A 14463-nucleotide genomic window follows, 5' to 3' on the forward strand; every position below is an offset into this window, starting at 1 on the left:
CAAACCAATACACATCTTTTCTTCCATTGTAAATTTTTGTCCACCCAATCATCTGGACACTACAAAGACTGCTAGACAGCGCTACTTTATTATTTACTCCCGCCTTGTCCTCCCTGAAAAACAGGCTTCCACTGTTCAGGTGCAGTGGTGCATGTCTCAGGACCTTCCTTAATGAAAGGAAACCTAAAACAGTTACCCAAAGTAAAGACATCTCATGTGACAATAGCAGCTCCACATCTCTGGTGGTCTCCATGAAAAATCCAACCAAGTGCTAATCTAATGTAAACATGTGTTAAACAAAAAGGGATTTGGTTAAGTGAAATAGCATCAACAAAAAAAAAAACCTGATAAGATTAGGTCCCTCTTATATCTCAACATTCCAGCAAGCTCTGGTTTATGTTTAGGACCTGAAGTGATACCTCCCCGTGTTTGCAGATACACAGGGAGGTGTTCCGGTCTTTGTTATACCACCAGCATTTGGAGAAAACTATTAGATGGCTTCAAATGTGTCCGAACAGCAAAGCGTCATATGTGGACGACCACACCAGCCTGACAGATAGAGGGGAGAAACATGTCATGTCATAAATGAAAAACGGGAAATGGGGGTTAAAAAGCAGCTAAATCCACATACCTTAATTTTTGGACTACAGAGTGCACCTGAATATAAGCCGCACCCACTAAATTTAAAGATTGCATCTGGCAGGAATTATGTTACACAGAAAAATTTCTCCTTTTTGCCAGATCGATCGACTTTAACTTGAAAGCTGCATCAAACGCGTTGCTTCGTGTGTTTTCCATGATAAGGGTGTGTGCATGAAGCGCAAAATAAATGACTGATCTGAAGAATTCAGTGTGGGTGAGTTTAATTTAATTCAAACTATTTCATTGGTCCACTGTGACCTGTTGGGTAATGTCATTGGCATGATGTGACTCTAAATGTGTTGGCGGCATGAAGCTTGTTATCTGTAAAAATCCATAAATTAGTTGCAGAGCTGTTTAAGACACACAGTTCAAAGGGTGTGGAAGAAGTAGTGTTTTATAATCCGGAAATTTGGCACCACATTTATGTTACAGCTGTTTCTGGGCATAGGATGAGTTTAACATCCTGAATCTATTAAATCAACATTATGCTTCTTCTTCTTTTTTTTTTTTTTTTTTAAACCTTACCTCACACCCTGAAGCCTGCCCCCCACCCCCGTCTCTTCCCTGAATGTATTACAGTTCTTTTCATGACAAAATTGTTTATGTTTAACAAGTATTAAAGGGCTGATTCATATCTCACTAATCAATTTAAGACATCACCTGAGCTTCCTCGGTCTCTCCACCTTTCATCGCTTCAACGGTCTCACTAACCATTCTCCAGATGAGACATTATGGCACATAATATCTAACATAATGCTATACGTGTGGATAAATGGTGTAGTGTGTTGACCTTGTGTTGTGTCACCGTTACTCACACTGACATTACTTTAAAAAAAAAAAAAAACAAGCCTTGCTGTTTCAGCCTGTTCTTCGGTGGCGTTGTACCGAAATGTGATGACGAAACATTTTGGCTAGCAGTGACGTTACTTTGGGAACGCTGATAAAGTTAGCAGAGAGGGAAAAAAACAGACGAGTGGCCATCCCAGGATTAAGCTGTCTTAACTCAGAAGATATGGTTTCTAAGTATGAACGTAAACTGACAAAAAGATGTGATAAATAAGCCATATTCATGGCGACGTTCCCGGCAGACCGGACAGACAGAAGATTCGTCATTTAACGGCCGCCAGCCGACGGCTTCTGTTTCCCGCCTCGTGGCTGGGCCAGTGACGTAATTTGTGGGCTATACCAATGCGCCTGTCTCCAATATTGGAGGGGACTCGTCCCCCCATCCTCTAATGGTTCCTACGCCAATGGTTTGCTTGGCCTATATTGTCCCTCCATCATCAAATAAAAGACCATTTTCATGCCAAGAGACACAGAATGTACACAGTCTCAAAAATCTTCACAGCAGCAATCCCTTTGTATATTTCTGTATGAAGTTGTATTCAGAGGGAGTGCGCTGAAAACCAGAATGACAAGCACACCTGTCCCATGTTTGACACAGTTGATGAGTTAAACCACAATTTATTTGACCTTCATCCACATCTTAGCTCGCTTCATTGTTCAACACTGAGTCAGAGAGTGTGATCACAAGCTCCACTGCCAAACTCATCTTCCACTAAGCCCACATGTGACATTGAGTTAGAGGTTGTGTGAGTGTGTGTTTGAGTTGTTGGTCCGGGGAGATATCTGGGTAGTGAGTGTCACAGTGATACGGTCTAGTGAAATACCCGCAGGAAACCAGACACACCAGACCAAGCACCAGCATGGCTGAAATGCTGGCACTTTTCTGTTTTACATAGATTATTAGATAATGCACCTGTGACTTATCTGCATCAGGAAAATCTGATCCAATAAAGTCTAACGTCAGAATTCACCATGTTCCTCACCTCAGTACGGCTTTACGTTAACATTAGCTCCAGTTTGCTCTAAACTCTAATCATAGCTGGTGTTTACTCATAAATTACAAATTGGACTAATAAAAAATGTCTTTATGATGTTGTGAACAGAAAAGTTAAGAGACTATGATTTATCCTCTGAAGAACACAAATGTTTTTACAAAATGTCACCATCAAATCCATCTGTAATATTGATAATCCATTTGATAGTTTTTAGACACAGTGGTGAACTTAGAAAGACAGTCTGATTCTCCTAAACATATAGAAAATTGGTCCAAAAAATAATAAAATGTGGGGATCTTCCACACAATTTATCCTCAACTAGTAATTAACTCATGATAATAAAAAAAGACCAGTCAGTTAGTCAGTTAGTCCATAAACCTGTCAGTAAGTGTTCAAACAAGTAATTAATGCCAAGAGAAGCTGCTCATCGTGTGAAGAAGGAAAAGAAAAAGGAGGAATTCAATCCATTCAAATCCAGAAACAAAACGTTCAGCTACCATTTAAAACACTAATCAAGAACCTGGGATTGTTTATATTTTGTAGGTATCATGAGTTGGGACACGGGTGAGGAAAAATTTGCAAATCATCACAAACAAAACACAGACACACACAGCACCCTCATTACACTGCCCTCACACCCATGTGCACTGACGAGCCCCCTCTCACTCCCATCTTCTCTGGCCCTCCCCCACCCACAACCCTGCACAGACAATCCCATCCTCCCTCGCTCCTCCCCCCACACAGACACATCCCTGCATACAGCGTCAGTGAAAATGGCAGAAAAACTGTAAAACAGTGCAATCAAACTGAAGAAGTGTGTCAAAGATGTAATCGCAATGCAGGCCAACGCGCTGTCTGTAAATATCAAAGAAAACAGATATGCATAAGTGTGTTGACAAACAGCCCTATAAGATTGAGCCTGGCATCCGCATACAGTTGAAGCTTCCCTTCAGGCAAAAAAAAAAAAAAATTCAATCAGAATTAAATATTCAGCTGAGAGCAAGAAGGGCACAGAAGCACACTAACAACGCAATCTGACAATACACAAAGTATTTAGTGATCCCAAGAGAACCTTTCGTCCTGTTTTGTTTGGATGGGACAAAGTAGTTCTGGCACTTTAACTGACAAAGAGGAAATTGAGAAGAAATTATGTCAGACAAAGAAGAACAGGAAATGCTTGATGTCAGGGCTGCCCAACATGTTGCCTCTGTTTCAGTTTGTAAGGGCCCAATGTTTCTGCACATTATTCAAACAGCATGCCTAAGGGACTAGAGTTCTTCTTTTATATATATATATATATATATATATATATTTGATTTTAGCAAGAAGACACATTTAAAGAGCAAGACAAACCTTTCACACAACCTTTCTTTGGAACCCAACCCTTCCTGGAATTTATGCCAACTTTAAATCTAATAGGACAGAACAGACCCTAAACATTTGCCATTTCTAGCTTCAGTTTTAGCTGGTTCCCCATCATGTCTTCTCACACCCCTTTAACATCTGCCCATCAATATCAGTGTGAGGCTGTTGATCTGCAGACAGTGGCTCTGTGGAATCAGCATGGGGGCCGGGGCTCTGTAGGCCTTCTGTTGTTATCCCAAGGCAAGACTGTGACCTCTGACCTGGGCAGACTAACACACATGCACTGACACACACAGACATACTTGCAAAGGAAAACATGTGCAAGCATGGAAACATTAACAGAGGCATGGGTGCACAGATAACTTGAATGCCTATTCACAAACTCACGCACACATAAGTGGACAATAGAAGGCTGTACAACAACTGTGTAAACTATGGTTCAGCACCCTAAGTGCAGTCCATCCAACAATGAATCACGTAAAACAGAGCGGAAGGACAGTCTTAGAAAATCCTTTACCTCCACTTCACCCTCTCAGATTTTCTGATGAGAAAATGTGGTCTGGCAATGAGATCATTGAATCATCATGTTTATACCATCTAGACATTCAGTTGCACAATTGAGTGTAAAAAGAAAGATGGAAACAGCTGCCGGTCCCTGCACAAAGCCCTTTTGGGTTATTGTGGTTCTCTGCCCACGGATGTGGGGAAACTCCTGCTTCAACCATTTGGTCACCACACATCACAGGGGCTGTTTGATAGTCACTTGGAAGCTAAAAAAAATATAACTCAAATACCCCTGGAACTTCAGCATACTCTAGATTAGATTTCACAGAGGCTAAGGTGAAAAAAAAAAACATGTATGGTGGAGGGCAATGGTAACCTCATCCTCACTTTACATTAATCTTTAACATCTCCTGAGCTCACCACCTGCCCCCACCCACTGATCAATAATCGAATGGCTATCCCCAGACACAGATGGGGTAATGATTGGCCCCTTGGCCCAAAGTGTAAGGAGCACACAACCCTTATAGTATCCCTGCCCTGTCCCTTTTTACATCCTTCTCTTCTCCCCCTTCATCTACTCCTCCATCTATTGAGCTGTCTATTTAAATACTTATCTCTTTGGGTCTCATATAACACCTTTACTGGCCCTTTCTTTAAGTGTAAGACTTGCACAATTGGGCAATTTGCTTCTGCTTAAGGTCATGTGCAGCATCCATCTACAGTATAGTTCTGAGAGTTGGGACCAGGGCGAGGAGAGAAACACTACAAACAGGTCAAACTGACCAATATTTATCCAGTGATGCCGATTATAAATCTTGAGTTTTATGGTCCATACCACCTATGTTGTCATTATTAAATGCTGGCAGCCATGTTTAGAGGCTGTCATTGATGTTCCTACCAATACGGTTTTTCTCTTGGGTCTATTTACGCTGTCTTTAGCGAGGTGAAGAGTTGAATCATGAGTCCCTAATGAGGACGTGAACAAAAACACAGAGTATCTTTTACTGTTCTAAAATGACCCAGCCGATAACACAAGATTTTTGTCACTTTAGAATTGTCCCATTACTTTGAGGTGGTTATCTATTACAAACTTGACACACCTAATTTAACCAACAATTCTTTGTAAAAAATTGGAAAAGGGCATCCAGTTCATCACATATAACAGCAGCGGCTGCAGTTTTCTTCCTGTCCATGAAATCTTTGTTGCATCTCCTTCTCTGCCCTTGCTGTCTCTTGACACAATCTGCCATCCAATAAAGGCAAAATGCCAAAAACAGAATATATATATATTTAAAGGAAAGAATAAGCCTTTGATGATATCTGTATGACATTTAATTACCTAGATTATTTTAATCTTTCAAACTCAAAGAACAACTGTCGTCAAATAAATAAAAACAAAGATCCACAATCTGAAATTTCCTGTTTCTGTCTGCTTTTTATGGCTAATCTGGGTTCATTATCAGTTCCCTCTGGAGCTGCCATCAGCTGATTGATTAAACTGCATCTTTGTCAGAGTCAGCCCAACTCCCTCCTAATATGCACGCACACAGGCGCACTTGAGAAGCGTGGGCATACGGACACACTCGCATTTAATCAAAGGGGAGGCCTCCCTTGATTTATTCATCCCTGCAACTCCCGTCCCCATCAGTCCTCCTGCCCATCCCCCAACACACAAATAACATGATATTCATAGTCATGTCAAGGAAATGCTTTATCAGGTGAGATTTTTATCTACTGACATGGAAGGCAAACTTGACGTTGCTAAACATGAGCAATTCACTCCACAGGTAATAAACATTCGTACTGACAATTCAATAAAACACCAGAAATCTTGACCTTCTCTCATGTGACCTCAAGTCTTTTTCTGCCATGATGCAGCATCACGGCCAATTGCATTTTTCCCTGCACCTCCATCAGCTCTAAGTTGCATATTTCCTCCTGACTCTGCAGATTGTCCCCTCTCCTTTCAGTGAGCACGTGGTCTGCAGAGTAATATTCCTGAAAGCTCTTTGCCAGGCAGTGCTGCTTCCCACCGAGCTTTTGTCTGAACCCGGGCAGCCCAGTGGAGGAATTGGAGAATGCTAAGTAGACAGAGAGTAAGTGGGTGGTAGTAAAGAGCATTAATCGTATGTGTGTGTGTGTGTGTGTGTGTGTGTGTGTGTGTGCATGCTAGACTGTAAAACCAGTGTTACATCCCCTTTGCTCCTTCTGATCTCTCATATAAATGAGCATTGGAACACAGCAAGCTCCTACGTTTATGAGGCTTTCACATGGATGCCCTCAAAGATTTACCAACAAGAGGTACTGTGCGACAAACTGAAAAGAAAAGAGAGGGAGAGATGGAGCAGGAGAAAAGTCATGAATTGCATTAGCAAGGGAAAAGGCTAAAGGTTCATTCTCAACTGTTTAGCCGGGACTGAAAAGGCAGCTTTCATTTGGCTATTTTAATGCAAATCAGCACCCAGAAATTCTTTGCGCTATGGATGTGTGAAGCAGTGATGTTGGGCCACAATTAAATATATGTATGTTTGTTACATATGGCATTCAAAGGTAAAGATGAAATTGTAAAAGGAAAATGTGTTTGAAGAATGAAGACAAAAACCGAACGAGTTGTTAATTTTTGTAATTGAAAAGTAAAAGTGCACTGCTGGCTGGAGCTCACATTCACTGTAAAAACATACAACAAAGAACAAATAAAAATATCAACAATAGAGCTTTTCATCTATTGCATCAACAAAAATAAATTGTATGTCTTTAGGACTTTAAAGTAAGCTAGCATGCTCTCTTATCTTTTGTATTTGACTTCAGTGGCAATCTCTACAACCTGTCAGAGGTCATCCAAAAATGACACGCAGCACGTTTGTTCAGCTGTGTTAATCAAGCCTTGAGCTTGATTAAAGCAAGCTTCAGCTGGTGAAACTCAACTCTAGACTGGATGTCTGGGATTATGTGGTCTACCTGTGGGCCCCCCCGTGTATTCCTGCTCAGGAAGGCACCAAAGCAGGTCTGCGGTGGGCGTGAACCTCATTAGAACCTGAATCTTTATAATTTCTCCACGTCAGCAAAGTAAATTCTGAGTCTACTGAATGACAATTTTATAAATCACCACCTGACAATATTGTCAATGCCACAGGCATGCTTCATTCAAACTGACAGGTCCTGTTTAAAATGTATTCACTTAAAAAAAAAATGTTCAGGAGAAAAAATGTGAGTGACTTAAACTGAAACATCAGGCAAAAGTGGGCTGGTCATCAGGCCAGAAGAAATAAGGAGCACTAGGTGTCTTCCAAGACCAGAAAGACAAAGAAATAACAGATGATTTGTGGCCACCACCAGAGCTGCAAGAACTACCTCACCCCACTTTTGCCAAAGCACTCAAAACATAAAAAAAACCTTAACATTAAATCATGAGGCAAAGATCAATATAAAAAAATGACATGAAACTGTAAGAGCTAGATGTTTTCCAGTCAGCATGAGCATGATGGATATTACCCGCCGGTGGCAGCCTAAATATGCAGTGTATTTAGGACCCCTTCAATTTTATTTATTTTTTTACATTGTTTTATGTTGCCGCTTTATTCTAAAATTGAAACAAGAAATCCTTGTTCTCTCATCAATCTACACTCAATACCCTATTACAACAACAAAGTAAAAAGAACATGTTGTAATGTTTTTGGGGGTTGGTGTAAATGTTTCATACAGAAAAGCCTTGATTATTATAGAAGCAGAAGCCTTCAGACACTTGTCACACTCTGTCTGTCCAATTTCTCTTTATCACCTTTGAAATGCTTCTGCAGCTTTGCTGGAGTCCAACTATGGTGTATTAAAAACAATGTAAATCAGAGCAAAAACCATTGGGAGACCTGCCGGCAGAGCTCAGAGACGGTTCTGTGGTCTTTGTATAAGAGTGCAACATAGCAAAAGGTGGCGATATATCGGTCTTTCCAAATGCACTTCAGTAGGCGGTGAACTATTAATGGAAGCACTTTTCATCCATACAAATAGCAGACCCAAACATAACTCAGACTTAAATACCATCTCATATCATTCTCCGTCTGGCATCGGCAACGGCAAAAGAAGCCTGCGTCCCAAATTCAGTTTGGGGATTTTGCTTCAGGACAACACCAACCATAACAGATATTTTGGAAACGTTTAGAAAAGTCTGAGATGCCAGATGAAGGTTCTTATCCCCCTCTAAGTGTAGCATACCTCCTCAAAACATGTCACTGTCCAGGATCTCCTTCCATTGCTACCACAAAAACAAAAATATTAATGACATAAAGCAGCATTTCAGTAGCTGAATTTCTGTGTCATTACTTTCTGCGACTTTAAAGAAATGCAGATATTTAATTCTCTAGGAATCATCTTTTTTTCCTGAGTTTCCAACAAACGGGGCAACTGTAAAACCAAAGGGGAAACTCCTCTGTGTAACTAAGGCAGTCTTCATTTGCACTATAACACTGCGAGCTGCGGAATATAATTATGAGTAAGCATGGGACAGCACATCAAAGCCTTAATATTATTTTCACCCTTGAATTTGGTGGCATCACACACAATGGGTGCAACATAAAATGGCCAGAGGCCACAGTAACACAAGACTTCATAACACAAAGAGAAAATGAGTCAGCGGCGTCTGATTACAGTAAGTTTCAGGCAAACTGTTGGATGACTGTGCATCAGAGGAGGTCATGAGCCGAGATAATAACTGCAGCATCTTTAAGAGTAAACTCCCTGGTCTGAAGTGCAATAGCGCAGAGGCGGCACTTTCAAAATGGTTAATAGAAATGTTTTATTCTGACAGGGAAGAAGGATTGCTACCTCAATAATTTATTTCTCCAACTGAGAGTGGAACAATAGCACTTCATATTGTTTTGAGCTCCACAGATGATGATATCATCATCAAGTCATCAGAGCTTTATGGCTATGACTAAGAACATGATCTCTTTATATTCTCTAATAGCTATAGTTTATAGCTGTGATACATTTTTTATAATGGGATATATATCAAATGGAGTGTGAAAACAACATGATGTATAAAGAATTCTATGATGCATCAGGACCTTCAGCTCACTGTTAAGTCTTTAGCCTTATTTTTAAACGCACCAGGCAGCTGTTTTCAGTCGAACTGCTCTAAAAAGCAAACACACAGTATATGCTCAGTAGCAAATAGCAGGCAGATAGTATTAACCACTTGTTGGAGAACATAGGGCAGCATTTAGCAACTGGAACACCAGAAATGTCCCTCCGGAGTTGGTGGAGGCCAAACCATAGTGCAAACATATCGTGCCACACAATTCAAATGAATGATAATGTTGTATGGGTGAATTGACACGCATACACAACAAATATGCTATATCAATTAATAGACTATGGTAAATTTATGTTGCTCCAAAAAGCACAAAAAGAAAATCAGTTATCAATGAATTAATGAAAGACCATTATGTGGTATTTTATCGGATGAGATTTCTAGTTACCATCATGGGAAGTTGAATTATTAGGTAATATGCCAGTTATGGTTATAGGTCATGAGAAAATAAAAAATAAATTAAAATAAATTAAATAAATTAAATTAAAATAAATTCTACCTATGCAGTAATTTTAATGTCAGATGTCCTTGTGGAGGGAGAACACTGAGCCATGGCTTCAGTGTTTCGAAAATCCTGACTATGACACATCATCTCTGGTGTGATGTCAAATCGTACTGGCAGCAGGATTACTCATGCCACTCTCTTCCAGTTGGTGATGTCCAAGAAAGATGCTGGACAGTAAGCAGGTTTCGGGGGGAGGGGGGGGCGACATGACTCTGTCTGTGAATGCTGATGTCATTCCCCTGGTCTTACCAGGCGACAGGGTGACTGCAGCCTGAGTAAACTGAGGAGCCAACGGTTAAATATGGAGCGTCAACTTTATCCTTTTACGATACTTTTCCGTGGGTATGGGCTCTAAAAAACATCTGTCATTATTGATTCGACTCCTGTTCCTGTATCTGCGCATTGCGTCCGTGTCATATATGTGCTGCTCTGCTTTGATAAAGGATATTACTCTTAATTGTATTTATGTTGAGGGGCATTTATGATGGCAACAATCACACCAAGCTGATCTGTAGTGAAATATACAGATCGGACTTAAAGTTTTACTGAATTATTTTAGCCACGGCATACTAAAAGGTGAAATGATATCCGGGTCTTCCTTCAATATTAATTGAAAAGTTTCCAGGGCGCTAAATTAAAGTTGTGTCTTATTTATAGTCATGCAATAAACCCGCACCCTTTTTTTACTAGAACACTTCATTTTATAGTTTATTCTTAATTTTTCAAGGATGGTAACATGGCTGTTAGCTGGTCACACTGAGACTCATTAAAAAAGCTGTCAGCAAACTGAGGATCAAAAACCAAACACTCACGTCAACACACAAACACAACTCAGAACGCACAGTCAGAGCTCTACACACTGTCCGACACCTCAGCCTCCTCACCCCGAACAGCGTCCTATTAATGGATCTGCAGCATCACACCTGTACTGCTCTAGAAAATCGCACAAAATTCATTTCTCCCTTTTACAGCAATCCCTGCTGATTCAGCAAATCTGCTCTCATCCGTTCTCCACTTTCCCGACTGTAAATCACCGTGTAAAAGCTGAGAGCTCAGGCTGCTCTCTCTGTGCATGGCTCACATACGCATGCTAGAACTCCTGCATGCACTTCACAGATATGAGTGCAGCAATGATTTAGAAGCTCCAAAGACTAGTGCGGGATAGAGTCCCTGACTTCAGTGTCCTTTCATCTTTAAAAAAGAAGGCATTTTGTGTAGTGCGTTCTGGAGTAAGTGCCGATACAAGGGTATGTAAGGTGCAGCAGTCAAAGTCAAAATCCCACAGCACACACTGGACGAACCTCCGTGCCGCATTGACCCACTCACCAGCTCTGAGGCTCTGGGGTAAGCTGTTGATGAAGTGCTAAGGAAAAACCAAAAAAGGTGCCACGGTCTCCCAACTTATGCAGCGTGTGGGTAGTATCCAGGTTGAAGCCCCAGACATGACTTAAAAGGGTCAACAGCACCCAGAAGAGTGTAGGCCAGCGATGAGTGGAGCAGGACGAGGAGCAGATAGCGTTCCCATGTCCCACCAGGGCTGCCATAGTAGGGTGCAGGTCCTTCACCAGAGCAAGTGCAAATCAAAAGGGAGTCCTTCTCCGGCTCCTCAAGAGCATACAGAGAGAAAAAGAGGCAAATGCTTTATCGGTCTCCTCTTCTTCCCTCTCCTTTGTGGATGCCTCCCTTGTTTCCAGTCCTCTTTCTCTTCCTCCCTCGCTCTGAGCTGTAGTGGCACCCAACTCCGTTTGCTGCTGTCAGTCTGGAGAGCGGGCTGTGAAAATGTGGCCGTATGTGTGTGAGAGTGTGTTTCCCTCAATGCATGTGCGCCTCCCCCCTCCTCTGTGCTCAGAGGGAGACAGAGGACAAGTGCCTTGAATAACCCGCTCACTTCTCCACCCCCTCCCCTCTCCCTTTCAGTCCTTCTTCCACCAAGCCACCACCACTCGCACCCCTCCCTACCCTCTCTCAGCTGACATCAACACTCAAGGGACTGCTGCCAAAATACCAGGAAAGGTTGTCAAGATACTTGGAGGCTATTGAATAGAGAGAGAGGGTGAAGAAGACAGCAGACTGTTTTATCTGCAGGGTTCACACAGTCTAAACTGCCTCCTTCTGTGGCCACTCGTTGCTGCAGGTGCTTGGAGATATGAGGAGCAGAAAAGGGAACGAAAAGCTAAAAGGCCTCTGAGGAGAAAAATCTTTGGTTCTGAGGTTTTGAGCGGCAAAAGGTCCGACACTGAGTTTGTTACAGAACTTTTCCTCATCTGAAAAAGCAGAAAGGGAGAGATTTCTGAAAAGTTTTATGTCAAGGTGATTAGGGACATAATCAAGAAAAGCTAACTTAACCAAAGTCTGACTCTACACTGATATGCATTGCAGTGACTTTCACCATTTATTTTTGATGACGGATAGCTTGAACGATCTCAGTTATGCTCTCTCTGCATTGTCTCCATGAAGGGTGGCCACATCCACACCTGCTCGCTTTTAACCAGCTGATTTCTGTTTCTCCTGAGTCCATCTGTGTGCAGCTGTCAGTGAGTAACCTCAAGTGCTCCACACAATAAACTTCGCACACAACAGTTGCAAACCAACAACACAAACAAGTGAAATATTTTGTGTTCGGTTTTCAGGAGCCCATATTTTTGCGGTTCTGTAACTGTCTTATTTGGATAAGTGGATTTGGATAATAAGGTCTGTACTGCCACATGCGACATGTGGCCAGTGTCAGATTCCTGGACTGGGTTGTGGGGATTTTTCTTTTTTTTTTTTTTTTTGGTAACACTCTACACTGGACCTGGGTGGATCTTTTATCATTGGTCAACACGTATAAAAAAAAAAAAAAGAATATTTGAACAGAGAAGGAAAGCTGTAAAACCTTGTTTCAACATTTGAGTTATTTACAGAAGTAATATTTGGTGCTACGTGAACTAACTAAAAGTGCTACATGAAGATATTTATTACTGATCTTACTCGAGGGGTCTGACTTGCTGGGGCCAAGTTAAATGAAAAGGGAAAATAAAAATGTAGACACAAATACATGTTGCTCATTTCAGGGCAACAAAAACGTCATAGAACTTAACAAAAGATGTCCGTCTGTCTTCATGGACCAGCCTCTGGTGTGTGACGCTTTCTGCCCCCTGCTGTACCTGTGCTGTATAGAAAACAAAAACAAAAGACAATCCACCAACTTCCCTTAATGCATCAGGACATGTTGAATCGCTAAGTGAATGAATAATTGAAAATTATGTCCCTGATAGTCATTATTTTGAGTAAATCCTGTCTTCTTATTTTATATAAATATCAGAGTTGTATGTCTCTCTGATTAAAACACACATTTTGATGACACTACATGGAGGTTACAACCCTGGAAACCCACACTACCATCAAAATACTAACATTCTCACAATGACAAGGCCTGCTGATGTTTGGAAGTATAATCTTGCTTAAGAGTTTAGTGTGTCAACCCATATCTGCTTATTAGGTTTATAGTATATGTAGGAAATGCAAGATGCACAATAGCAGCGTTGGACACATGACAACTTTCACGACAGCTGTCCACGAAAGATAAAGCAAAATGATTGCAATTCACATGGAAATGGAACTGTCTCAAATTTCCACAGCCGCCACCGTGATATTTTTCTGTAATGTCAATGTCAAAACAAAAATAGAGCAGGGAATTTGGTTTGATAGGAAATATCTAAACAAAATTTATGCTGATATCCGTTCATGTAGGAAAGTTTGGCATGTTTTTATCTCTTAGGATCATTTTGGCCAGAGCAAGGGGAACACAGTGGAGAGTTCATGCTTTTGTCAATTGTTACTCCCACGCACATCCCACTGGATCATATCAAAGTCCTGAAAATCATCAAAAATTATGCAAAAACATAATTTTAAAGTGACAGTCAGTAAGACAGTGAGTTCTCTGTCCATTCAGCGTGCACTGGGCAACTCCAGTAAGAGATATAAATACCACAGAGGCTTCCACACAGAGGAAGAAGAGGAAAAACAAAAGAGGAATGGTGTGGGATGTCAGGAAAAATGCTGAAAAGATCTTAATGGCAGCTTGGGCAGCAGGCCAGACAAGAATGAGAAATAACGCCCACAGATAGAGGAAGGCACGCTCAGAGGGAGGGATAGAGAGGGAGGAGAGAAGAGAAGGAGAAAGACGGCCAGCTGTAGAGATTATCTGTCACATCGTCCATGACTCTGGCATCCCTACACAAGTGCTCATTAGCAGTGTGAGCCACACTTCAAGGAGAGAGCTTATTTTAGATGGCAGGCAGCATACGGGCAGGGTCATTTTTCCCATTTTAGTCCCCCGTCACTTCAATGACTAAGATAGCCACAGTCAGCACTATAACTGTATTGATTAATGGATACTGCAGCTTTCTATAAGAGGGAGTGCTGGGAGTTATTACGGGATTAAACACAAGCACACCCACTCTGGCCGTGTAACTGCACATGATCCCTCTGGAAGAGTCTCACATCAGTGCAGTGGCTTTCATCATCGAAGCCGTTAC

At 41.4% G+C, this 14463-nt stretch overlaps 1 protein-coding gene across 4 annotated transcripts in view; it reads right to left on the bottom strand.

Moving 5' to 3' along the window:
- Positions 1-11797, bottom strand: part of itga7 (integrin, alpha 7) — a 30419-nt gene extending 18622 nt beyond the window's left edge. Inside the window, exon 1 of one of the 4 annotated variants that reach the window (XM_029501662.1) lies at positions 11270-11794. In XM_029501662.1, the coding sequence (XP_029357522.1) occupies positions 11270-11487 (218 nt within the window). In that variant the 5' untranslated portion in view covers positions 11488-11794. Of the gene's footprint in view, positions 1-11269 lie in introns of all 4 variants that reach the window. The other 3 variants (XM_029501666.1, XM_029501663.1, XM_029501665.1) reach the window with 3 other exon arrangements.
- Between the last annotated feature and the right edge of the window lie 2666 nt (positions 11798-14463).

Source organism: Echeneis naucrates, chromosome 5, assembly GCF_900963305.1.
Source record: "Echeneis naucrates chromosome 5, fEcheNa1.1, whole genome shotgun sequence".
NCBI classification, from domain to species: domain Eukaryota; kingdom Metazoa; phylum Chordata; class Actinopteri; order Carangiformes; family Echeneidae; genus Echeneis; species Echeneis naucrates.